We start from the raw sequence: 27,590 nt of genomic DNA, 5'->3' as shown, positions 1-27,590 counted from the left end.
CATTCTGACGTGGCTATCCATATTTACCATACGACCCGAAATGCTCCATTCTGAACAATTTAAGCCACTTCTGGACAAGTTACACCATTCAGTGTGTTGTAGAAGCACGGAACTCCAGTTGTATTGAGTCTTTTCGTCAGCCTCAGAGTTAGCGTTTTTAAACTCAGCCTGAAACCTGTCAACACGAAGCAATCGTGACAGGCATGGCGCCCAAGGTACTGTCCTTATCAGTGACTGCTAAGCAATAACAGTGCTCTAGCAATTTCACAGCACTGACATTTGGCTTTGTAAGTGCAGGCCACGGCTTTATGCACAAAGGTGACATCCATTCACCTACTTCAGTTTGAACAGAAAAAACTGCTCTACTCAGCCCAGACCGTCGACAGGTGGGCATCTGTAACTTCCATTTTCACTGCTACGAAGACGATTCACAGCATTCCAAGCCTTTCTGAAGGCACCGAGAATGTTCTGAACAAATCCGCGTTACCAGCAGTGCAGCGAACACAACTTCCTGCAACAAGGGTTGGCCTTGGCACTACACAGCGGAATAGACAAAAGTGCAGCACACGAGCAATCGTTTCTTCTTTTATTTTTTTTTGTTTTTGCTAACCAAAAAATTTTGTGCAAACTTTGAATATTCATTTGACATTGCAACGCACAGAATATATGCTAGCTTCTTCACCTATATCCAGACAGGGTATACAGGGTCTGCCTTGCATACCAAAGTTGGAAAATCGTATACGATTCATAGATGTCACAGATTCTTCTCACACTTCCATGGTGCACTGACCCTTGTGCAAAGCTCTCACTGGAGGGGCCATAAGTATTAGCTCAAACAAAATTATTCAACATGTCTTTAAAGACGATGAAAGCTGATGTCAAGATGAATATGTGGATTAAGTTTAAGAAATATAAAAAATGTTTTCTTGTATTGTAAGAATTTTCCATTGTTTAATTTTTTTCTTGAAATAAGTGCAATAACACTGCTTAGCTGAAAAGTAAATATGAGTTGTAGCAGTTTCACAAATAAGCTTCCTTGGATCTTAACCTAGAATTGCTACTGCTGTGTCACAAGCTTTTTGCAAGATGAAGACCTGCAACGTAGACAAAAAAACATTCCCTGGACAGATGGAAAATTTTATAAAAACATCTGTCTATAATATCCAGAAAAACAAAAATAACTGAGCGCAAATAAAAGCATGCATATATTTAGTCAAACAATTTTCAGCTACCTTTATTAGTGCTTCGAAAAAATTTGGGAGGAGGAGGGGGAGGGAGAACCAATTACAGATCTCTTTCTTCCAGCTATAAGGAAACAATATATAAAAATTTGAAATAAATTTAGGGGGTCAACCAGCCACCCTCAGTTTTATCTTATGTAGAGTCACCCAGAAAATCGACCTTGCAAAACATCCTTGGGGAAGTGTGGACTTGGTGAGATCTGGACTGTAGGGAGGGGGTGTGTTATGCTTTTTCATGCAACGACGAGCCATCTTTGCAGTGAAGTATGTGTGCATTGACAACCATCATACCGCCATACTGGTTGTTGTACTGCCATAACAGGCTTTGAGGTGCTGGAACATCCTACCTACAGCCCACTTTTTGCTCTTTCTGACCTCTTTCTGATGCCCAATGTTGGTTTTCCACAAACATAGACATCCAGGAAGTGGCGATGAAGTGGTTTCATGAGCAACCGCAAATCTTTTTTCTTAGAAGGAATGTGCAAGACTGTGGCCCATTGGGCAAAAGTGTACTATAAAGGAGGGAGACTATATAAAAAAATGATGTAATAACTGGCGCTCGTAGATGCTTACTATTAGAGGACACCCCACCATGCAAATAAAGCAAGCACAGCCTCATTACAATGCCACTGTGACGTTCTCCTCCCACGCACAAAAAAAAAAAAAAAAAATCTGCCATCCCTTATAAGGTTAATACACTCATGAAGCACTGCTAGTATTCCAGGTAACAATGCCAGATTCCGCTTCTAGCATCAAGTTCAACAAACACAATATGAAGTTCCTAGGTTATTTCATTGTTTAGCATTAGTAAACAATAACATGATAAGCACACAACATAGCATGAGAAAAATAAAAAGATAAATGCTCACCTCAGCAGCCATGAAGGCAAATGTGTTGGCCCCAGCATGTAAGCCCACTACTACACAGACTGCAAAGAGGCCCAGTGAAAGAAGTAGGATTCCACAAAGCAGCGCAAGCAAGCGTATGTGCGTCAGCTTGGGCGTTGTTGGTGAAAATGACAGCTGCAAAAACCCAAATGGAAAATAATGACTGCTTAATGCACATAGTGCGTGTTGCAATTTCAAGACAAAAATAAAAGTAAAAAATAAAAGAAAAACATCAGTGGAAGGCATCGAAGTTACCAAAAAAAAAAAAAAAAAAAAAAGAAATGAAGATTAACATCACATGGTTTGCAACAAGTGTAATGCAGATATTGGAAAACATCCACACCGGCAGTAATTTAGTCATCTCCTTCAGGTGAAAATTAAGATTCAGTGGCAGGGAAATTTGAAAAATCCAACCTTCCTTGCCGATTATTTACGTTGGTTGGTTGGTTGGTTCGTGGGGTTTAACGTCCCAAAGCAACTCAGGCTATGAGAGACGCCGTAGTGGAGGACTCCGGAAATTTCGACCACCTGGGGTTCTTTAACGTGCACTGACATAGCACAGCACACGGGCGCCTTGCTTTTCGCCTCCATCGAAAAGGTGCCGCCGAGGCCAGGATTCGATCCCGCGTCCTTGGGAACAGTAGCCGAGCGCCCTAACCACTGCGCCACCCCGGCGGGGTGATTATTTACGCTAATTCTGCCGGGTCCTCATATATTCTCATTGTGACTCCACAATATTTCCAAGGAGTCAATCCTGTCACAGTGTGTATTGAGTAAAGGAATCAATATAAGGCACTCTAAGGCACTGAAACTGCAGAAAACAATAAAAAAAAATTAATACTTAATGGAATCATCAGAATTACCACTCAACATAGAGCCATCCATCAAACAAAAGAGTTTCATGTGCCTAACTCAATATTTTTCTATACAAAATTGTTCAGACTTATGAATTGTTTGCATGCACAAGTGGAAATTAATACTTGTACAACTGAGGTCTGACTTTTGGACACTACACCCAAAGATATGACATAAGGGTGCAGATCGTTGTACAACATGGTTAAATGATCTTAGAAGCCCTGTGGACCTAACCACGTCTGAAATTTGGTAGGTAAATCAATGCTGGCTACTTGTACCCTTCATTATTATTTGCACATAAAATTCTGAAACAATCATAGTTTTGCAAATTACATCATTCTTGAAGAGGTCCTGAATATATAAGATTGTTAGTCTTGTACTCATCCCTACAGTACTTTTCTGTACTATGATCCTGTAAATGCTTTATAGTCAACCATGACCCCTGCACGCACTGTTAATCCATAAGCATCACTACCCTTATGTAACACGACTTCAAAAATTCCTTACTGTTTACATTCCACAAGTGTTGCGTTGCACACAAGCAAATCAAGTTTGCCCACTGTAGGCAATAAAATATTTACAAAACGATGGGCATTTTTTACCAAAGTGTCGCGGTATTTTCCTTCATAATGAGAAAAACACTTTACATGAAAGAGAGGGCCAAAAAAGAAGGAAAATCTTCCAGTTTTTAGCATGTAAAACCAAACTCACCTTACGCATTACAATCTGGCATTTAAGAGATGTCTGCCTAAGAAATATTTACAAAATCTGCATCAGGCAATATTCCCACCTTAACTTAAGAAATACTTACACTTTGCACAATCCCAAATGAAGGCATTTGCACCTGATTTAATCTGTGAGAGTGCTTCGCTTTGTTTTTTTATTAAAATTTGTTGCACTTCTCATTACTTTTAACCAGTACAAAATTGTATGAACTTTGAACTCTCTTAGCATAGAGAGAAGCATAAATAGAATATTTGATTTATGATATCATATTCACAGCAAACTTGAAAAAATCATGCATGGGACAATCAACATAGATTTTGGAGCAGTTGTTTAAGCAGAATAACGTGCTTTGGAGCAACTCTAGGAGCTCATATGCATTCTGGAGCAGACATGGAGTAGTAGCAACATTAGCATTTCAGAGCAACTTAAGAGCACAAACACAGTAAAATGTCTGTTAAAACACATTCACATGTTTTGAAATACTGATGTGATGAGTTTTTCAAGGCATAAAATAAACTAAATATGTGCTGTATTTGCCACCGTGCTTATCTTGAAAGATATCTGTGTCCAAGTTGCAACATAACCTCTCCAATAAAAATTAAAATATGCCTATCTATATAGCTAGGAATGCAGAGCCTTTTTTCAAGGGCAAAAATGACTGGGCACACTGATAGAAGCACGCAAAATGGGAGCGAGTGTCTGAGACCACGACTTGGCTTTGTTCTTTCAAAGCGAGAAACCTAGCGAGGGCAAAGATCAAATTTTAATCTGCAAACTGATAACAGATATTTTATAATAGTATTCATACACAGGCAACTTGAACTAAAGAAGAAATACCTTTTACAAAACTTGGCCACCAAAAGAAACCGATGTCTTGCACAAAACTTTCTTTTATTCATTCGTAGTTTGTTTGTGAAGGTTACTGGACATGGGAAAGGTGGGCAAAGTCATATAATAATGACAAATGTAATTTGTTTAACTTTAATACCATTCAATAAATATCCTTACTTTGTTCACTAAAGAAGTCCAACAAATAATTCAATAAGGGAGTAATTACTCAATGCATCCACCCAAGCACAGCCATACGGACAAATTTTTCTTTAACTACGAAGTTTCTGAGAAAGCTGTATAGCTTTCCTTTGTAGCCGTATGGCTGCGCTTGGGTGGATGCAATGAGTAATTACTCCCTTATTACAAATCTGCTCCACTTTGGGGGATTCCCCTAAGTATTTGACCAAAATAATTCAATGAAACGAAATTCTGTCATGAAGCACGCTAAGTCGTTTCACACTGAACAGCAAAGCACACTGTTTACAAAATGTGACAAGACAGCTTGGGAAACAGAGTGGCAACTTAGGAGCCGAACAATCCCCCCAAGCTCCCTCGAACCACCTGAACCTAGAAGCAATGTAGTGAAGGGCTTAATAGTTTCTAGGTTCCAACAGACTAAATTAATTAGGGTGAAAGCTGTTGTGAATAAACTGCAGGATCAGGTGCACGCATGCCACAGCTTTGTTCTGCTGTACTTCCAAGGCCCATTTCCACGCCCCCCCATGGCTCTTATGACTGTCATCGGAAATAACAGAACTAGAGCTCATTCACCCTCTTTGCCATCATGTCCATCGCCACTTATCGACTGTGTTGTGCACTAATGTTAAGGTCATTTTCAGACCCAAGAGCGTGCTTCGACCTCAACAGCTACACCAACCTTGGCATTCTTCCACAAATAGGTTTCATGCAAGGGCTAATATTATCATGAATGTGCTTCTGCTCTAAGCCTGAAGCTGATCCTATAAGAGAAAGTTAACTGATTCTTGACCTTATATTTCTCAAAATTTTCACAGAACACTCAGTTAACTACCACTGATGGCACCTCGGAACAACAGATCACCCAGGTACCATCCAGGTTCAAGAATAAGTAAAAATGCCGCCCTCGGTTAAAAGTTTTTATGACTTCTCTGCAGTTGATGATGAGTCTGTCCTCCACAGAATGCATCTTTCACTTTCTGAAGCTGAGCAAGATGGTGTTATTTCCTACCTCTGCAGCGAGATCACGCAATCAGCATTATCATGCACTGGCAGGTTTGTTCCTTTGTGTAGAAAGGCTTCAAAGTACCGGAACTAATGGATTAGTCGGTACACAATCCATCTAAAATGGCATATTAAACGGAGACAAAAGGACAAGGTTACACTGATATTAACTACTACTAAAGATGAGCTGGGTACTAAATTGAAGCTTGCCCACAGCAAGTTCTACCAGAAAACTTTCACGGCTTTCTTCACGGTGTCTCCTGAGAAATTCTAGTACTATTTGTCAGGATCCAGACAAGGTGTGAATCAGCTAAAGATTAAAGGTAGCATGAACAAGGCTTACAATTCAATACTAATTTTTATCAAGTGTTTAGAAAGTCAAATATTCAATATATGCGACCATGTCATGCAGTAGCTACAGCATAACAAATGTCTTCCTTTGATAATACTTTGCAGTTGTATCATGTTACCTTCACATTCTCTTTAGTACACCACTCAATAAAAGCCCCTTACCCGCAGATTGGCTCATGGCATAAGTAGTTCCTGTATTTAAATTAGAAAACAGACTATGGGCCTGTAATAACAGACCCATCTTTTCAATAAGCACAAGCTGTAAATTGCTTTAACATGTGATAGCCATCATATATTGCAATGCCTCAAATAAAAAAAAAAAATTATTTGTTGAATATCAGCATAGTTTTCAGATAACTGCCTTAGCAATAAGTCTCGCTTATAAATGATTGTTCTACAGCTGTAGACTAATGCCAACTAACAGGTGCAATTTTTCTAGGTATGCCAAAAGCTTTTGATTATGTGCTGCAATTTCGCTGATACACAGATTAAGAGATGCTGAGCTTCTAAGAATTGGTCCTGCGGTTGCAGGCTAATCTAAAAAACAACTTGTAATCTCTAGAGGTTGTTGTGCAAGCAGGTGTCAAGCCTGCTTTCTTTGTCTTGTGAGTGGTAACACAAGGTGCCATACTTGCTCCATCATTATTTCTAATTTAGCTTCCAACTTCGATAAATCTGTTACTATAGAACTGTTTGCTTGTGACTGTGTGATGTGCAGTGTTAGCAGTTCCTCTTGCCATAAATTACTCAACAATAACCTTTGTAGACTTACGGACTGGTGTGAACGAAACGGCATGCAAAATTAATTTCGAAAGAAGAGTTTCTATGATAGTGACCATAAAACCAAAATGCACTGTCACACACTACTAGACTACTAATAAACATATTCAGTCAGTCATATTCGTCAAATATTTGGTGACTAACCATCACAAGCAACTTACAATAGGATAAAAATTTGAAGAACATTCATGCAACACCCTTTATTAAACTGCGCTTTCAGCACAGAAAATTAAAAGATACACAGTTAACTGCTAAATCAGAGGCACACCACACTGCATGCAGCCCTGTCCTTGTGTACACTTCTGCAGTGTGCTGCCCACATTATGTGAAAGATATTAAACAATAACGGATTCAGCGACTTGCTGCTAGATTCGCTGTACCAATAAGCGATGTCTTCCTCACTGTCCTTAGTGTTTTCTCTCAACTGCTATTCGCCTTAAATATAACTATATAACTACTACATCTGCTGCTAATAAGCCACAGCGATTGAATCTGCAGCCTCTCTGTGTATGCTTAAATATTGCAAGACTACAACTGCTTTATTTGATCTATCAGAACAAACTTGGCTTACTGTGTGAAACTTGTCTTTCCTCTGCACAACGCAATGTTATTCCCCTGTACTTTGCCAGAACTAAGCTGCTGCAGATGTTTTTGAAGAGTGAAACTGTATGCTTATATCTATTGTTGGACGATGCTCTAGTATAAATTAGTTTTTAAATTCATTCTCACTGCACTTGATGTAACCCTCTCCTACTTATGCAGTAGTGCTGTCTGCAATATTTCAAAATTTATAATAACTAGTAGCTAGTTTCTTAATGCAATAGAATCATCCCTTAACATATTAAGGCCGTTTGGTCGTTAATGACGACGTGACAGCTCCATAATGCGGCTCAAATGGGAAGCCTTTGGCCTGAGACTTTTGACCAAGATTGTACATGTGAATTCCATGGGCAAGAAACTGTTCCAGGTATCTAAAATGCACCAAAAAGATTATATGAAGCAGAGGAATTTAACCCCATGCTCATGAAATTGTGCAATAAAATGCAATAATATATACATTCAGTGGTAAACATCAGCATCTGGACATGGACACTGAAAGCCAGCCTTGACTTTTACAGCTTTCTAAGAGGGCATACTTCAATGTCTCTCAACCACAGCAAGCAGCATGTATATAGTCATGTTACGAGACCCACGTCAGGCCACTTCACAAAAAAAAGTCAAAATAAGAGTTTAAATTTACTATATGGAGGAAGAAAAATCAAGAAGCACGGGCCAGCCCTTGAAAGGCAACTTCCACTGAAACCTGCCACTCACCACCCTACCCAATAGCAGCCTTTTTAATGTGTAATGCTGTGACTGGACATAGAGGCTGCCTGACTGCTTGTTTACAGCACTGGCAATGAGATAATGGTTAGAAACAGCACCTAATGCACAATGCATGAAGGATATGAATGAGTGGCCAGAGTATGAGGGCTAACACACAATTCACTATCAAATAAACCTTCAATCTCCTTAGCATAGTTGAAGACAGTGCCTTTAATTCTTGGGTGGCTCAATGGACCTGTTGCAATATACTTACATAAACGGGCCCTCCTTATTTTCAAAGTACAAGACTATGACCTAGGTCTGGTAGTAATGAAAGTAAATTAACTCACATATTCAAATCTATCCTTGCAAAGTTGGGCCAGAAGATGGAGAAAACCCAGGACAGAAAACCAGCTGCACCAGAGAACCACCTCGTCCATGTACTGAACGTTCATCACTCCAAAAATGAAGATAAACTTGTAGAAGACAAAATTCCAGAACTTGTCCTTCATGTGCTGAAAAGCAAGAACACACTTTTATAAGAGAGAGAAGAAAGCATGCAAATAAATAAAAACGACTACATAGCTGCAAAAATACTGCAGCGCTGCAGTGAATACAGAGAGACTCAACTGAAAGAGAGATATGATTGAAACCAAAAGCTGACTTCTATTGTATATAGATCCTGCAAGCCTCTGGTCTACCCCACTTTTGTTTGCTCGAGTATGTCTGGAAAAATTCCCCAAAATATCATTACAATGAGGAGCATACAAATTAACTTTGATCTAAATTAGTTTTTGCATATCTCCAGTTGTGAATTGTTCCCCATCATAGTTGAAGGAATATGATGAGGCTGCAAAAGTGATAACACTATCCCAAAATGTTCCCTGATAGCTCATCGTGTCTCATGTGCACAAATGATTTACAGAAAAACCTTGCTAATTCGACCCCTTTTAATACAGGATTATGGTAATTTTGACAGCCGCCGGAGTAACGCCAAACATCCATGTAAGAATATATGGCATTGGAAGCTTGTTTATTCAGACAATCTGGAACTGGCATCGGTTAATACGGATGTGCTCCTGAAGTGGTGTTATGCTATAGTATGACCTGCCTAACTAGCTACAGGGGCCGAACTGCCTGAACTGCACATAATGCATTTCCCCTACCACTATGATGTGCGTGAAACGACAGGTGCACTGACGATCGGCAGGCCCACTTCAATAAGCCAAGGAGTCCAGCTGTGTAGTTTAATTCCAGAAATTTACAACGATTATTGCCTCCTCGCCAATCGGCAATTCCCTCACTTACATTTGCCTAGTATTTCTTGTAGGAGAATTGTTAAGTGTGCGGTTGCATCACCCCGATCGTTAGCAGAAAGAACATTTGAAAAGACTGCCATATGTGATGTGTGTGCATAAGCAAACGGAGCAGCCATGGCAGATGCCTCCTCCCTATGAACTATCTGAACTTGTGAGGAGGTCTGCAGGCTGGCGCTGCATGGACGGCCAGCGAAAGAATAATGTTAGCCGTAGAAAAGTGTTGCTCCTGAAAGGGCACCCGATCCTCCCGCACAACCACCCCAGCCGTGCCAGCGAGTGGCTTTCTAGGAATTTGATGGGCACTTACGGCTAACTGCTACTACGGTGACGCTGGAAAGAGAGGAAGAGGAGGACTTAGAGAAAGAAACGAGAGGGGGAGGGAGGGGAGAAGCTTTGAGGAGTCTGAGCAACGCGGCAAAAGGAAATAACTGGTTTCGGATGCCGAGATGAGAGGCCGCACCTCGACAGAGAAGTTGTCTGCAATTTGTGTATAGGCGTAAATAAATTCTGTATTCTGTAATTAAAGTGAATGATCCAAATTAATCGGGAGACGAGTGGAAATTTGAAGGAAAGAAGAAGAAAAAAAGAACCTTTTCGCAGTTTAACTAGAATGTTCTTGCAGACTAGTCTGTTCACTGCAGGCAAAGGTAGAACTGCGCGAAAAAGACAAGCCCAGAGACATAGGGAATGCTGGAAGTCTCCACCCGTGGTGTCACTTTTCGTTCCTATGTACCTTGTCCAGTTTTTTTCGCACAGTCCTACCCCCCTCTAGTATTTCCGTTTTTCCAGTGCGCCGGAACTCCATGCTTGTCATGTGCTGCTCACCGTTTGTGGAGGGGAAGCCTCCTCATCTGCAATGCCAAGCTTCTGACACTCTCGACAGTGGGCAGGACTTAAAGCACCTAACGAAACTGCAAAGTATCACCACTGTAGCACAGCTTTAGCCTCAGCAGGAGATGACCTGACCAGGTTTTCAATAGATTGCTTTCAAGCAAATGGTTCTTGGCAGATTTTTGGGAGCCACTTGATAATTCAGATGTTTTATACACTCCTATGATGTCGGAATTAATGTTGCACTTCACCACTGTGCACTAACAATACACAGGACATCATGAGCAAATATATTTGGCTTAGTTTATAAGGTTTAATGTCCCAAAGAGACTCTGGCTATGAGACACCGTAGTGGAGGGCTCCGGAAATTTCAACCACCTGGGGTTTTTTAATGTGGTTCAAAAAAGATATTTGGGCGAGTTGGTATGAATACATCACTTACAAGAGAGCAGAAAAAAAAAAACTGACACAGAGAGACATAAAGAGTGCTTGTTGTGTCCATATATGTCTCTCTGTGTCCATTTTTTTTTTTTTTTTGCACTCTTGTAAGTGATGAGTAAAGTGCATTGACATCACACAGCACCACGGGCACCTTACTTCTCGCCTCCATCGAAAAACGGCCGCCGGGGCCAGGATTCGATTCCACATCCTTGGGCACAGTAGTCGAGCGCCCCAACCACTGCACCACCATGGCAGGCCCAAATATATTTGATGCAGTCACTTTTCAGTACCCACCAGCCTAAAGTCGTTTGCACAAGCACTGCTTTTGACAGCCTACTGTCATGCAAGATAAAAAAAAATTATGAGCAAGCTCTATCACATTGCTATAATTATTAGCATTTATAAGCAATAGTGGCACTAAGTTATAAGATGGGTATTTTAACATATTACCTATATTTGAGCACCATAATCTTGAACAAAGCAGCTAGCATTCATAACAACATAGTATACAGAAATAGCAAAATCAAACAAAATCATAAGTCCCATGCAATCCACTATGCCAGAAACTCAGCTTAATGGTTTGTATGCCCTGTCAACATTACTGAGCAACTAGTTGTCACCACAATCGCAGATCAACCTGGCAGACAGGCCAACAAAGTGCACGGCACTAAGCGAGCCAAGTAAGCATCCTTCATAAAAAGAAAAAAAAATCCTGCAGGATAACGTCCTTTGCAAGTCAGTTTTTTTCACCACATTTTTTGATAACTAGGTGACTTACAAGCAAACAAAATCAGAGCTTTATAGCTACGACAGCCTTATCCATACAATATCTTATGATGCAGGTGTTCAGCTGAGAGAGCCACTTAAATATATATAGAATGGCCAGACGATTAAGTAAGTGGCTCTCACACAGAACTATTACTTATGGTGATGACCTGACGAAGACTAAATGATGTGAACAGATGAATAATAATCAAAGCTAGGTAAAATTTTTTTCTAAAGTAACACTATCATGCACTTGACACCTAACAATATGATGGCTTTTAACACAACAGATAATCTAGTTTTGAATCTAAAGCCATTAATCACTATTTCAAGCTTTATTAGGAAACAATTTTTTACTTCATTGATGCGAAAACACTAGAAATATTATTTTTATTTTTGCATAGAATATGAACAGACCTGCATGTCAATATGTTAGTCACGGGATAAAAAATTGGCAGTTGCTTAGCTCTGCTATGCCAGGATATACATAGCGTGAGCTTGGTTTATCTTGGCTTTTCCTTGTTTTATCTTAGCTTATCTCGGCTTTTCATGCTTTATCTTGGCTTGTTAAGGCACTACCCCCTCGGCTTCCCAAGACAGACAGCACTGTATACGATGCACACAACGTTTATTTAGTGAACACCGGTGGTTTATGAATGCCGCTCTACGAACTATGAACTACGAGCTAGGAACGCCGAACTACTCTGTCATAGGCACGGTTGCGCTCTCTTTCTCTATCTCTCTCGCTTGACAAACCCCCGTAGAATCAACACCCTCTTCTTCTAGGTGGTGTTGGTAGAACGCTTAAGCTATGCCTTTAAGAATGGAACACGACAGCGTTCTTCTCCTCCTTTCATCCATGCTACAAATGCCAATGTGCGAGCACAGGTCTGTGAACACCGGTAGTTTACGAACTGGTCTATGAACGCCGAGCTACAAACGCCGAACTATACTGTCATGGGCATGGTTGCTCTCCCTTTCCCTCTCTCTCTCACTTGACACACCCTTTCTCCTTTTCCTCCGCTGGGGTGTCCCTGTGACATAGCATGGCTCTCGCGCATGCGCAGTTTGGTTGGCGCAGAAGAGAAGCGAAACTCCTTCCAACCCGTGTAGTGTAGCTTACGCTACAAAGGTGCTTCAGCAGCCATAAAGTTTCACCTACTGGCTGTGCAGAAAGCCAGGAGAAATGCAAAATAAGACACTGATTTTAAAATGATTGAAGAGCCACCTTATAAGATTTTTACTTACCGCATATTTTGGCAGCACCCGAAAATTTTTTGCTTAAATAAATTTATATCTAGCTGAAAGCGTGGCGTGACATGGTCCATAGGGTCACGAAGAGTCGGACACGACTGAACGACTGAACTGAACTGATGGTGCTGATAAACATAGCAAAAAAAATTTAAATCTATTTCTAGATAGGGAAGATCCTTTTCATCTGGCAGGTGTCATCAGCAAACCATGGCATCAGAGGTGCCACTGATCAGAGGTGCAGCAGGAACTGACGGCAGCCAAGATGATGACCGTGGCATTAATGTTTAAAGAAACAACTTTCATTAAAATAAGCTGGTGATATCCATCACAGATATCCAAAACCAAATCTTGGAAGTAGTAGTGTGCTGTGTGCTGACTGTGCCTGCAGTGGCAGTCTGTGCTTTCAAAACATTTAAAGACATGAGAGATGAAAAATGAAACCACGTAAAAAGCTGTGACACCTGAAACTCCTTCCAAAACTACCTTGTTAGGCCTGGGTCTTCATGAGGTGTACTGTATTCGCCGGTGATATAGCCTCGCTTTCTTTGCCAATTTGATAAATATTACTGACAAAAGTGTTAGTTTTGCGCTTCCACCACAACTAACTGCACTAGATTTAAACATAACAGGTGCATATCCGGACCTGAAGGTATCTTTTCTACCTTTCACTTGGGCAGCAGCTTGTTTACTTTTTTTCTGTGTGCACTCGTTTCAAGTTATTAACAAGTGATCGAATGCTTAGATTACGAGCCAACGGTCTGTGGAATAGAACTGGCCACTCATTTTAGGTATCTTATGAAGTATTAATACAAAAATAAGTATCAATGTTCGGTGCAGCATCTACTTGACACCTGGGACTCTTGCCAAAAAGTGTCCTGTATCACTCTAGAAGTCAATGGACAAAGTTTGAAATTAAATATATATTACCAACCAGAATCAAAGAAAAATCCGTCAAATTCAAGTACACGACATATTTGTGAAAAATATCCCTCGATATAGTACTAGCAGTTTCAATTTCATAAAATACGAAAGACGTTTGAAAAGGGGCTGCAAGGTCTTTACACGGCAAAACGCCGATTTGAGTTTTTACATATATTTGTATGCCTGATGCAACTGAAAATGCAAACCGTAAATAATGAATATTTTTTTTTGAGGAGGAATAAAAAAATCTTTAAAAATAAAGATTTTAAGTTCCTTAAAAATCTTGTTGAACTTCACAGGGAAAATCACAGGGTGTTATGCTAGTCAGGACACACACTCTCTCCAAAAGATGAAATGGGAGACAGTGATGTTTAAAAAAAAGACCAAAGCAAGGCAAAAATTGCACAGAGCAAAGAAGCATTCCTTCTTTTCTTTTTTTTTCTTTTTTTTTTTCACAGTACAGTGTGAGCCAAGCAGATATATAAGGCCACTATTTTTCTTCCAGAAGCCAAGAATTCCAAACATGATGATAGCAAAGCCATTGCTCTTAAAAGCTTACAGCACTGCAGACACACATCTGTTTCTGCCCATATGAAATGTTTATTTTTCTTTAGGCAATGAAGGGAGGCACAGGGGAAAAAAAGTTAGCATATGCCTAGGCAATGCATTGCCCGATTTGCAGCAGCACATCTTTGTCACTTCGCCTCAAGGCTGGTGGCATCACTTTTGGGCCCTGTACTTTGAGTTTGCGTCATTTTCAGAAGTGCCGTTTCTGCCCTCATCTGATTTGTGGGAATCCCGGAACTGGAAGTGAACTGACATGCGTTGCCGGAATTTCCACCAGTCAGATCCCTCGAGGTCAGGGCGAAAACGACACTTCTGAAAGTGAGGCCGACTCAAATATAGACCCTGGTTTTGTTGCAATAACACTTCCAGTCCGGTGACTTGCATGACTATGACTCAAGAATGGTTTGCAGGGTTTATAATGTCCCAAAGCAACTCAGGCTATGAGAGGCACCGTAGTGGAGGGTTCCGAAAATTTCAATCATCTGGGGTTCTTCAATGTGCTCTGACATTGCACAGTACACAAGTGCCTTGCTTTTTTGCCTTTACTGAAAAGCGGCCGCCACGGCCACAATTTGAACCCGCATACTTGGGTTCAGCAGTCAAGCACAGTTGAGGCACCGCAGCGGTTGACTAATGAATAATACACTCTATTCTGCTATTTGGTTTCTATACATAGCATGAGTAATATAATGTGGCATGCTGACCACAGTGTCATACTTTGGCAACTGCCTCACCATACCACATCCATACTCATCAATACACACGACATTCAATGCACCAAGTACCGACAGGGTATGACAGTAACAAAAAACATGGGAGCACTTAAGTTGGCATGAAGCATGCACTGCAATAAAGCTAAGTGAATCCCTATGACCACCTGGGAGACCTCTGGTGCACCTTTTTTGCAGACATCGACATGCTTGTTGCCTTCAAAAACTGCTCTTTAAGCCAGACGAATGTGCCCCAGTGACGTAGAGGTAGAATGTCTGCTTTGTGACCCAAACTCAAGGGTCAGAGGCAGACATGACCACCTATTTGATCACCTGTTTTCTTTTCCTATTAAGCAACATCACTGTGTGTAATGTCATGACTACATTGTGAACCATCTTAATTCATCTGGATTCTCCAGTCATGCTAACAAAGGGTTTCCCAAAAATACAGACGTTCAACGTATCACATTAAAACCTTTATGGTGTAGCACCAGACGTTGCCAAATGAGCCAACAAGCCCTTTATGCTATTGCATGAACTAACTGCTGACTTAACTGAAGGCTTTGTTTTCTCAGATGAGTTGCTATTCTGCTTCCAGAGAGTATTATTATATTTTACGTTCTGTTACTGACTCTAGGACATTACTAAGTTAACAGAATACATTTGTGGCATAGGCAGGCCAGACTAACTTTTCAGAATTGTTTTCAAGTAAATATGACATTTATTATTAATACTGAGCTAGAGAATTTGCAAACCATGTGTCAAATGGACAACACTAGTTTGGCACTCTGGTCAGGCACAGTCAATATTTGGGGTGACCTTTTTAACTATTTAGCTAAAATAAGGTTTAGTTTATAGGGCTTAATGTCCCGAAGCAACTCAGGTTATAAAGAATGCCATAGCAGGCAGGTGCAAAAATTCCAACCACTGGGTGATCTTTACCGTGCAGTGACATCGCACAGTACACATGTACCTTGCTTTTTGCCTCTATCAAAAGCGGCTGCAGTGGCCGAGAATTAACTAAAAACAAAAGTGATTTTTACAAGGCAAGATTATATTAACAAACTGAAGGATACAAACACTAGAGGTCAGATCAGTTTATAATTTATATTTTTTAATTGGCAAAAATGATCTGACAGCTCGTTGAATTGCATTTATAAAATGGGGCCACTCACATTTATAATGTAGAAAATACAGACTGTGTACTTTACAATGTAGAAGCAGTTGACATGACTTTGGCAATTATACTACATTGCTGTTTCTTTTTATTCACTGAGTATGCATCAGCTGCAACACAATTCCTAGTTTTGCACAGCCAACCTTATATTACAAATAAATATTTCTTACCTGCTGCTCAGAGACACGAAGCTCACCAAATACGAGCTTCTGGATCACTTTGCCAATCAGGATTAGGCAGCAGTAGGCCATGTTGATCAGAGTCTGAAAATGAGGAGCATAATTAAGCTGACTTAAAAGTATTGGTTGGACGGTGTAAGACAGAAAACAAAAAAGACAAAAAAACTGTGGCATTTACCAATTTACCTTTAGAGAGCAAGCACAATAATCACAGAATACAGACCTGACGGATTTTGCTAGCTGTGGCTTATGTATGAAGAAAGTCGAGTTATATTTTACCAGCCAGCCACAACTGCTGACCGACCCACTGACAACTGCAATCACTGCCGTCGTCATTTTTCCCAAGCATCTGCTGTTTGTTCCGATTTTGTCTGCTACTCAAAGCATTCATGATTGCAAGAAAAGAACATCCTGTGCGATATGGCAGAATCTACAGCCGGAACGGTAGTTTACAAAATTACGAGCTTCTGCCCTTTCATCGTGTGCGCGCACGTACGCACAAACGGCCTGGCGTTTTCGTTGCGCCAACTTTCACCCCGACAACCCAGTCCAGTTTGGACGAACACAATATCTTTCAAAACCAAAGGTGGCGTGTTCCAGGACGCCGATCATCCAGGACGCAGTCAGCAAAGAAAAAAGAAAGGAGGGGAGCGGGGGAGTGCTTTCCTCAAAACAGTAAACAAGCTCGGCGATTCAGACGCCCGATAGAGCCGACGACAGCTCTGAAGCAAGTACGCTGCCGGAAGTAAAAGCGGAAGTTGAAGGTGCCGTCCCCTTCCCCACTCCAACTAGGACGCTTCCGCGAGGAAAACGACGCACGGCGACCCTGTTACGTAAGCTCTTTCCGAACTAGGCCAGGAAAAGTTACATCACGAGTGGCCGCCGCGAGGGGCCCGTCTGAACCGCGCGGGTGAATCGAGCCCGTTATAGCAGGCGCACACACAACAGATGCTGCGCGCTGTCACTCTGCGGCGGTTATAAATTCTCTTCGATGAACGCACGACAGCAGGCTCTCCAGACGAGGTGCACTCCACGTGCCGCTGACCAGCGAGAGTGGCTATTTTCATCGACGCTCCTCGCGGTTCTGGTCAGCCACGACTGGTCACAAGTACGGGCCGCATGGTGGCCGTAATTATTACGTCCCTTGCGCAGCGCCGCTTACGCAATCAGCACGCCTCCTCCATTTCCCCGTGCATCCCGGAAAAGAGGAAGCTTGTCCATTGTCCATCTTACGAAGGACCGTTTTCGTAAGCAATTATGCCGGCAACCAATGATTAAATCATTCGAATGACAAAAAAAAAAAAAAAAAAAAAAAAAAAAACACGAAATCTTTTCAGCGCGCTTAGAAATTGTATGTCAGTTACTTTTGACGGGCTTCTCTCCCAACGCAGTTAAGTCTGGAGTGCAAGGAAGTTATAAATTACAAGGGCCCTGACATTACCATAGGATTATAATAGGAGCACACGCATTTATTCGGCGGTGCAAAAGCCGCACACAGGCAATTGCGCTTCAACCCCCCCCCCCCCCCCCCCCCTTTTTTTTTTTTTTTTCAGTTTTAACTTTCCTGTGCAAGGTGCGACTGTTCCTAGGGCTTTCAATTTTCAAACCTCCACGAAGGCGTCCCCAAAGATGTTGCTAGCCATGTAAAATCCACTGCGTTTTGCTATTCCTGCACTGAACACTCCGATAAAAAATAAAATAAACGAGGTCCGCAGGCCCACCGCGACACTTTATGGACGTTTTCGTTAGGTCCGCGCATTAAAACGAAACGCCAAAATTTAAGCGAGAAAACAACGCCAACTAAAGAGAAAAATTAAATGTCACGGCATTTATTCAGTTCCTCGTCGGTTCCTTCATCAGGTGTGACTGCGGGCGAGTTGGAACTCCCCTCCCAAACGCAGTCACACCTGATGAACTGGAACCGACGACGACGAACTGAATAAACGTCGTGGCATATACTCTCTGGCTGTCGTTCTTTTCCCACTTAAAATTCCACTCCTAACACGACCGACCTCTGTTGAATGTTTTCGTTTCAATCAAAACGCCAGAAAGAAACGCCTTTGTTTACAATGAGAGCGACGTTCCGCCCAACAAGGAAGCATAACGTTAGATAACGGGCTAGCATGCTGGCTCGTCAGACCCCTCGCCTCGTACGTCCCTTTCTGCTTGTTTCCTTTACCCTCTCCCAGCACGAAAGGGAGAAAAAAAAAAAAAAAAAAAAGAGGTCCGCGAAGGTAACCACATGCGCACAACGAAATGCGTAAGCTGCACTTCCCTACCTCACTCTCCAATTCGTGTTTTGTTTTTTTTTTAATTTTTATCTATCGCGCTCTCTCTGTCCAGCACACGATGACAAGACAATTGTGTTACCGGCTTACGTTCACTCTCGCACATTTGTTGGCGCTGAAGAGGACGCCAAATCAGTGGCCGAATTCTTAAACTAGCTCGGGCGCAGGAAATACTCAAGCATTTCCCACAGCCGCCCTTCCAGAAAGCGCGATAGCCAAGCGTGCCACAGCCAAGAAGTCAGCTAAGCAGCGACTGTTTGTATCAAAAATGGGACGGCATACCGTTTCGTATTCTAATTAACCATCCGCTAGTAAAATTCGAGGCTAGTCTGCGATAGGAGCTCGAACCGACGACATGTGCCCCTACTATTGTATTCCGTTAATTGCAATGTAGGTGTCCACCGAAAAGTGAGACAGATTTTCCCCAAAACCAAGTTAAAGGTAAATAAAAACCTGCGGAATGAAAAGGCGGCCCTATGGCGTTCATTCTTGAGCATCCTCCCATTTTTTTTTTTTTTTTGTCACTCTCTACATCCGTTCCCCTCTCCAGCTCCGTTCCAGCCGCGCCTGCTCTTGGGGCGCGGCATGCTATACCGTCTCCTCCTCAAAGTGGGCTGCAGAGGCGGGGTCACGCCACCTTTTTTGTTCTCCAAGCTGATTACCATGAAACTTCGTTATTGTAAAGCTGTCCTAACGCAAAGAATATCATTTTCGGAAGTGTTGGCAAAATAAATTGAAAACGAACAGTCGCGGTTGCCGTTCTGCTTTCTTTAGTAATATATATAGTGCGTGTGGAAAAATGACCAGTTCTCAATTTCCTGGTGCGGGCCACTTCCGTGCAACGAAATTTATTCACGGAGCCCACCCATGCACGGAAGTTCCAAGAGCGACAAGCTTGATGGGGCGTCAAGTTTGCAAACAAACGCTACGGCCCAGCATTTCATTTATTTTACCCTCAAGGCCCGAGGGCATCGAAGAGGGGAGTGGTAGTATACAGCAGCTATGTGCAAGGTGTTTTTCAGTTCTAATTATACAATTTTAGCTAATGCGGGGAAAAAAAAAAACGCCGATGATCGATGCACACCACGAGATTTGATACCTTCTAGTAACCTCTCCGCGTGAGCCTCAACGTGGGCCCCAGCCAGAAATGATGCATTCGTACGTGGAGCACCTGAGACATGCCCGATGTGAGTGAGAGGGGCACTTCGTGGAAGCCCCCATTTATGAGGCTTCTTCAGATGACTCTTCAGATGCGCAGTCAGAACTACCAATTTTTATTTTGCGCGCAAGAACGCGTACCTGCTCAAAGCGCCAGAGAAACAAGGGGGAATGCACTGAAGCCGTGCTCATCTGCACATCCCGCACAGGTTTTTGTGACTCTGCAGCGGAGATAGCTATGCAGGAAAGGCAAGGAGACGGACATAGGGAGGCATGTTCGCTGTTCGGCTTCCGACTGCGGTGAGGTAAAGGGCAAACGTTGGAGAGACGGTCGTTAGAGGCCACCCCATCAGAACGGGGACAGAGGCCCATCTCATTCTCTCTCATGAGTAGCCTCCGCTGCAGAGCCACACAACGTTGTCCAGGATTATAGCGACAGCGAACTGCAGTTCACACAACAGCCTTGGCTGATCAGAACTGCGAATACTCGACAAGCGGAATGCGAACGTTATAAGGCTAAAAATGTACTGGCTATAAACCGACAAGTTAACCAATGTATTGAGGGGTTGTTTCCAGGATACGAGGTTCGATGGGCCAGAAGGGAACGAAATGAGGAATAGACCAATCTTTGATCCAGACGGGAATGATTCACACGCCGACCCACCACCGGAAAAGTAAAAGAACGCAAGTTGAGAGGCGCGCCTGTCGAGGCAGAGTAAACGCTCAAACGCGGCCGTTGAAACATATCCTTCACTCACGGTGAAATGGCAAATGATCGTTAAAGATATTGTTACGCCAATGGAAGAGAGATCAATGTACGCCTGACGAACGAACTGACGAATCAATTCACAGTGAACGTAAACTTGCAGCCACCACAGTAGTCTGCCCGTTCGTGCCAGGATCATGGAGGCCGCGCCGCTCTCAGGAACACTCAGTTACGTCATTAAGAGCGGAGTGACGTGTTCACTCCGCGTTCGCCGCGTCAGTCGACAAGGAGGAGCAAGCAAAGTGAGCGGAACATAAACAACCAGATTTGACCGAGTCTTGTACTCCAACTGCTGGCGCTAAGTTCAACCTTGTTGCAAAAAAGACATGTAGCGACAAGAATAAATACAGAGGCGTCGCGTCGTCGCGTCTTCTCGAGGCGCCTTCCCCGACTCTCACCGCACCTATTGTTTTGGGAGGACCTGAGAAAGGGAAAGGGAACGCGGCAGGCTTTCTCCCTCAACAAAGACGCACGCCTCGGTGAGACTTAGAAGCGAGCCCATCTACCGCAACTCATTTGCTAATCAAGTGTAACGAAGTGTCAGGCCACACAGTTCTGCTTGAAAGTTTTAATAGACACGGAAGCAACACACTGCGGTACACTAACATTAGAAAAAATATTCACCCTCCTTCAATGTCTCCTCCCGCGCCTCTGTCTCGAAGAAGGCACAGGCAGATGGATAATGTATGACGGTCCCGAATTTGAGCAGTCGACTCGACTAGATCATGTTTAAGAAGCAACCTTTTTCTGCCTGCAAACATTTCGATTAACAGCGCTGAAATATGATAGCGTGATCACCGTGTCGCAGTGGCGCCAGCTCAATAGTGTTTGTGTGCGATTTCCACGCCGCCGGCGCCCGTGCTGTGAACGACGTTTACGCGAGACAACCCAGACAAACTCGCTTTTTATTTTCCTTCCTTTTCATTCTCTCAGCGGCCCGCCACTTTGCGCAGGGCATCATAAATAGAGTGCACGGACGTCTGGTTCCATTGCATGCATCCTATGAAGCTTTTTGTTGGGCTGGATGAAATTCGACTGTTGCATATATGCCGCAGCCAAAGGACGGGTAGATCACGAAATCGCCAACTATAAACGGCAGTGGCAACGGCAACAAAATAAACATAAGAAAAACAACTAAAAAATCGAGCACGTATGCGAAAGGAGGAACTGATGGGAAACGCCGAGCGCCGAAATCTGCTGAGAGCCGTGAAAATATCGCTGCTACGAAATATGTGAAGTCGAGCGTTGTAAAATTTGCTCTGAAAATTTTTACCAAGGTTCCCGCTGTAGCATAAGCGCGAGCGACATTCAACGTTCCGAAGCGACACGCGGATATGAGGAACTATACCAGCCGGAGGCTCCCAATTAATTTTGACCACCTGGGTTGTAAGCGTCGCACAACACACGAACTTTTTTTTTTTTTTGTATTTCACCTTGTCGAAACACGGCAGGAATCAAACCCGCGACCTTGGGGTCGGCAGCCGAAGACCGAGGCCGCTGCGCCACCGCGCCGGGTCGTAACGTATATAAGCGGTGTCCCGAAGAGGACAGGCTCGGACTTGCTCTGAGCCCGGTCGCGGTACATAAGCAAGAAGCATAAAACGGTTACTCGATAGTCTGCAACTGGATGTGCAGTCATTATATATATATATATATATATATATATATATATATATATATATATATATATATATATAAACAATCAGTACTGCACTGATTTCATAAACGGGTAAAATAAACGCACATTTATCGTGATCTCACGGAACTGAGACGAAAGTAAAAATAAATTGACGAAAAAAAAAAATTGGAAGGACGCATATAAGCTTCACGTAGAGAGTAGACGTGACAGAGCCTTCAACGCCGTGTTTAGCTCCGTAAAAGGAGCGTTTGCTGTCATGTCAAGAGCGAGTACTAAAAGTGAGATATAGCATTCGTAACTGAAGCAAGTGTTGCAAGAATCGCTCACAAAAACAGCCGTTTCGCGAACTAATGCAAAAAAAAAAAAAAGAAAAAAAGAAAGAAAAAAAAGAGGGGGGGGGGGGGGGGGGGGGATTGCGAATAACCGAAAATGAAGTAGAAAAGCGCGCAATCGGGCCCCTGGGCGCTGTAATTTTAGCATACTGCCGGCTTGCTGCTTCTTGCAGACACATCAGCGAGTGGACAGGGGCTTCATTCGAAAGTTGAGACGTATTAATTTGCAGCACTGCGAACGAAAGCCAACCGCCAACATGGACCACAGTTTGTTTTGCACTACGTTTTGCGCACTTTTGAAACGCATGCGGCGCGCGTGTTCGCGCCCCTGACGGCTGCACACTGTTTGGGCGTGGTAATCACGGCGGAAATGATAAACTTCAACATTGAAACAAACCTAGCACCACAAAGCCACGCTTCAGCCTCACGCTCTCAACTGATTGCACGCCGTCCGCAGACCGTTCTCAAATGGGTTGAGCACGCGTTTTCTATGTCATGCCGATAAATTGACCAGCGACAGGCGCACGCGTCGTCGGCTACCGAGCTTTGAAAGGCTCGCGAGTACAGAAATAGTTCCCTAGGGAGTATGAACCTGTGTATGGGGTAGTTTTAGGACTCATCGGTCATTTTGGAGCCAAAATAAAATTTCGTTTCAGTTAGCCTTTAAGTAGGTTTTCGGGGAAAGGAAGTCGCAACATACGTCTCACTGCTCGGCAGACACCTACACATACAATGAACGGCACATATATCGTCGACTCAATTGCTGCCGAAAACTACTTTCCAGCTTGACTAGCAGGTGGATGCGAAACGGGAAGCGAAATGCCATGACGCCCTGAACGCAAAACATGGTTACGTCACAATTTCGAATACAAAGCCACGCGCATATTTTTCTTTCTTTTTTTTTTTCGACACGTTTTTCTCAAAACTAGGGCACGGTGACGGCGATGCTTTTTCGGTCAGCTGCTGGATGAAAGCTGAGCGCAAATGAGAATTTTTTTCATAATTCCGTCATGCTTTTCTTTTTTTTTTTTTTTTCCCCGCGCGATGAAACCAAAACTGCTCCAAAACAGTAAGGCTTCCCGCGGTCCCGTTCAGAAGTGCGAGTGGTGGAGCCTCTCTACAAACGACGGCCTCCACGTAAGGACATTACCAGGTTGCACATTTGCGCCCGAACGACGAAAACGCCCTCTAAAAAGAATAAAAGATATGAGCGATGCGCACAAACGGAGCGCGCGAAGCTGGGCTTAGCTCGTCGCTGCACTGGTAGGTCAGAAAACGAAACTATTCTGTGACCGCTTGGAGTCCGGTCGGACCGCATCCGACATGGGGAGGAGCTCATGCGGCATCGGAAACCTGGAGGTATCCAATCTCGGCTGCTGCTCACCTGCGCGCCGGGAAATCGAGACTAAATAGAGCGAATTTAAGAGAAACAGTGGTACAAACTGAGCCACTTTGAAATTAGTTTGAATTAACCGAAAGTACGAATTATACAAGTTTGAATTATCGCGAATCTACACGGGATTAACATACAATGTTTTCTTGAATCCATGCTTTGTATGTACTCGCAAGCACGATATGCGTTGCACTGTGCGACTCTACACTTATTTGTAAAGGTTAAGCTTCGTTAAATCTCCTCCAAATTTAATTTTTTTCATTTCTGTAAAATTTTATGCACACTCGTGCTCACCTCGCGCAGTAGAAGCAATTAACCCGACTCGGTCACCTTCGTATCCTTGTGAGCCAGGTTAGTGGTGGCTGTAGCAATTCTACCTCGAGTGAGCATATAAAGCCAGGGTTATAACCCTCCCCAACCATCAACCGTTTAAACAAACGGCAGAATGTCGGGGTCACCGTGTTGCACAATTGAAACGAATGGCGAAAAACAAACATAAGCAGTTGCGCCCATTTGGACGGTCCATAGTATACCCAGCAATGTTCGCCGTTGGCCAAGCTGACCGATATATTAACAGCCAAGAGTGACTGCGAATGCTATCGCCGCCGTAACAACGCGTTGCGGTGGCACGGGCTCTACACAAGCTGTCGCTGGTCAATGTTGAGCAAGAACTATATATGTAAACTACCACTGCGTCACAAGTAAACGTAACATTCGCTCGACAGACTAAAGGCCCGACTCCATACACCTCTGCGTCCTACGCGCCGGGCGTTGTGCGCGCCTGCGCGGTGAGCACCGCGCCCCGGCGCGTAAAAAAAGCGGTTCACAACTCCAAGCGCACGGCGCGGTACGCGCCCGGTCACGCGCTGCACAATCGGCGGAACTTGTCGCGGAGGCTTTTCCACCGCTTCTGGAGCGTTTTTAGAGCCTCTGTGATGAAAGTTCAAGAACATACACATGAAATGTTTGATATATACGATATGAATAACGAATATACACGCTCTGAATAACGAACGAACAGGCTCAGCATCTGACCTTCGCGCGTGAACCCCGGCACAAGTTCCGCGGCCACTGCTATCCATAGAGCCGCCGTCACCAGCTCTTTCTAATGAAGCGCGTGGCTCGCAAGCCATAGCAGCTGCCATCGTTCGATGGCGGCGATGAGCAGCTCGTTGTTGACTTCATTTATTTGCCTGCCAATGCAGGACGACGCGCTTCTATAGTGCCTAGAATATACTATTCTAGGCACTATAGCGCTTCCACAGAGGTGGAGAGCCGCCATTTTGCTCAAAACATGCTTGGAAGACCCGCCCCGGAAGAAACAGACGCAGAGCGCCCGCTGATTGGTCAATGCTTGCACGTCGGAATTCGGAGGCGCGCTGCCGCGAGCAGCGCGCGCCGAATATCTGGCACTGTCGGATCCGAGCGTCGTGTGAGCGGCGCATCGCGCATGCGCAGACTTCCTCTGGCCGGCGCGCGCGCAGCCAAGCGCGCAGGGCGCGCGCTCCGAGGGCTCATGGAGTTGAGCCTTAACGCAAAACCTAGCCGGCCTGCTGATCGGAAATGTGCCGGCGAAAGTTAGAAATACATGCAAGACTGGCCGCAATCTCGATGCCTGCGCGCTTTTCAGGATTTTTTTTTTTTTAAGAGGGTGAGGGGGGGGGGGGGGCAGCGGCTGGAAACGCACGCTGAAACTTCGCCAGACCGATTGCATGGTGGCTCGCGTACAGGCATAAAAATCACTTCACGCGAGACTGCGTTGCCGAGCGACGTCGGAAAGTGCACACCGCGCTTGACCAAGGCAGCCGCCTCTCCTCACCGCCGAAAACATGCTGGATACGCGTATAACCGGTACCGCACGTGCGATACCAGCACTTGCGGTCGTTTACGAATAAAACTACGCTAACTAGCGGCCGACGTTGCAAAAACTAGTTCTGGTCGAGCGGTTGCTGCTCTGCGCCGGATATGAACGCGCAACGCAGCAAGCTCAACCGATCGCAATATTCTCTTCGTCCACGACTTGGGTGGCAGAAAGCAAGAAGCCCGCTCCCGACACGCGCTGGCGGCGGCTGAAAACCACGGGCTTCAGGCTCGAACGACGTGCACAATAAAGAAAAACTCGATAGTATTAGGCGTGCAGCACGAGAGTGACAAATAAGCTGAAACGCGATGCGCTCGACCTCGAATCTTTAAAGCATCGCTCAGGGAAAACTCATACAGCGCAGCTGCTATGCACGAAACAACAGAAAGTTCCCCTACAGTAAAAAATAAAAGCAGCAGCTTGGTCCCCTGCAATCACGGCCGCGGACGTTGAAATACATGTTTGCGCGCTAATGTGTCCACCGCATTCCCCCTCGGATAGCAGGCTGCCTGCGCCGGTTGCTGAAAGCCCCCCCCCCCCCCCCCCCCCCCCCCCCCTCTCCCGGCAACAAATGGCCAATTTTCTGCCCATATTCCGAAGACCAGCGAACCAATTCCCAGGAATGGCTTTTTATTCATAAAGTAGCGGCGATCGAAAAGTGCGAAAGTGCAACTACACGTGCCTGTGCAGGTGGCGTACAATAATGTACGCAACGGCGATTTTCGGTGCTAGCTATATACTAATACGATTCAGGGTAATAGCTACACCGAAGTGTCCAATTTGCTCTCACTCCCTGTGTCGCTCTCCCGTCAAACTTGCGATATTTTTGTTTTATAAGCGACATTTCGTGCGCCCCAATAGAATACATGGGGAGCGATGCTTTTCTCCAGCACGCGAACGAAAGCGAAACCCACCTGCACCTTTCAGCCTCGATGGCTAAAAGCGTGCTAAGAGGACGAAACGCCAAATCGCGAGCCATATTAAGGCGGAAGGAAATCGCAGGAAAGGAGTATGACACCGTGATGTTATCTGTTCATTTGACATGGAAAACAATACGCAGCGTCAGGAAACCGACTCCTCCTCGCGTGCCATCGAGCTAACCACGTGGTCCGGGAGCACAAGCAGATATATCGAGAAGTGGCAACGCAGCCAAGCCGCGCTGGAATGAGAAAGGCATATCGACGCTACCGCCGCGCGTTTTTTTTTTTTTTTTTTTTTTTTTTTTTTCCCCGCACGCGACGGCCAAGAAAAATGGCACAGACCGCCGCTGTGAAGCGACATCTGCTAGACACAAGGCCATCGCGGGCAGACCTTCGCGCGAGAGTTCCGTCGGCGGCGGTCCGAAGGCTGCCATACATTTCGAGGCAGATCCGCGCGACCAACAAGGACACAGCGTCAAGGACAAGGCCACCCCACGCATGCTGGGCCATGCGACGCATATGGGACCGTCAAACATTCCGGCGCGCGCTTCAAAACGGGAAAGTGCGACCCACGCGAGCGCAACTTGTGATCAGAAAGCAAAGCATGGCAAAGCGAAACGCCCCCGACTCAGGTGTCCATCCGACGCCAACAGCACCAAGCAATGAGCACGCCAGGGACCGAAAGCGCGCCAGAAAGAAAGGGAAAGTAGCGATAAAGCAATAAAGACGGGAGCGAGAGGCCGGACGTAGCGAACAATGAACACAGGATGCCAACACCTTGCAGTAGATGTACGGGTACTTCAGAAACCAAATAGCTTTTTCCCGCCTCTCTGGAACAAAGGAACTTGACAATGCCAGGCGTCTTTTGTCAGAGCAGCACCAAACGAAACCGA

General features: G+C 44.2%; 1 protein-coding gene across 4 annotated transcripts in view; it reads right to left on the bottom strand.

Annotated features, from left to right (window-relative positions):
- The window catches only part of LOC146205328 (E3 ubiquitin-protein ligase AMFR-like), a 92,182-nt gene that overhangs the window by 27,189 nt on the left and 37,403 nt on the right, over positions 1 to 27,590 (bottom strand). For 3 of the 4 annotated variants that reach the window (XM_084589965.1, XM_084589966.1, XM_084589967.1), the window contains 3 exons: positions 16,332 to 16,424; positions 8,527 to 8,691; positions 2,111 to 2,263 (listed from right to left, as the gene is read on the bottom strand). In XM_084589965.1, coding sequence (XP_084446091.1) covers positions 2,111 to 2,263; positions 8,527 to 8,691; positions 16,332 to 16,424 — 411 coding nt within the window. Of the gene's footprint in view, positions 1 to 2,110; positions 2,264 to 8,526; positions 8,692 to 16,331; positions 16,425 to 16,563; positions 16,758 to 27,590 lie in introns of those variants that run through there. The other variant, XM_084589968.1, reaches the window with a different exon arrangement.

This window comes from Amblyomma maculatum, chromosome 1, assembly GCF_055883805.1.
Source record: "Amblyomma maculatum isolate TAMU_Amacu chromosome 1, ASM5588380v1, whole genome shotgun sequence".
Taxonomy (NCBI): domain Eukaryota; kingdom Metazoa; phylum Arthropoda; class Arachnida; order Ixodida; family Ixodidae; genus Amblyomma; species Amblyomma maculatum.
The sequence above is the reverse complement of the archived record's forward strand: the minus strand, read 5'-3'. Positions and strand labels throughout refer to the sequence as shown.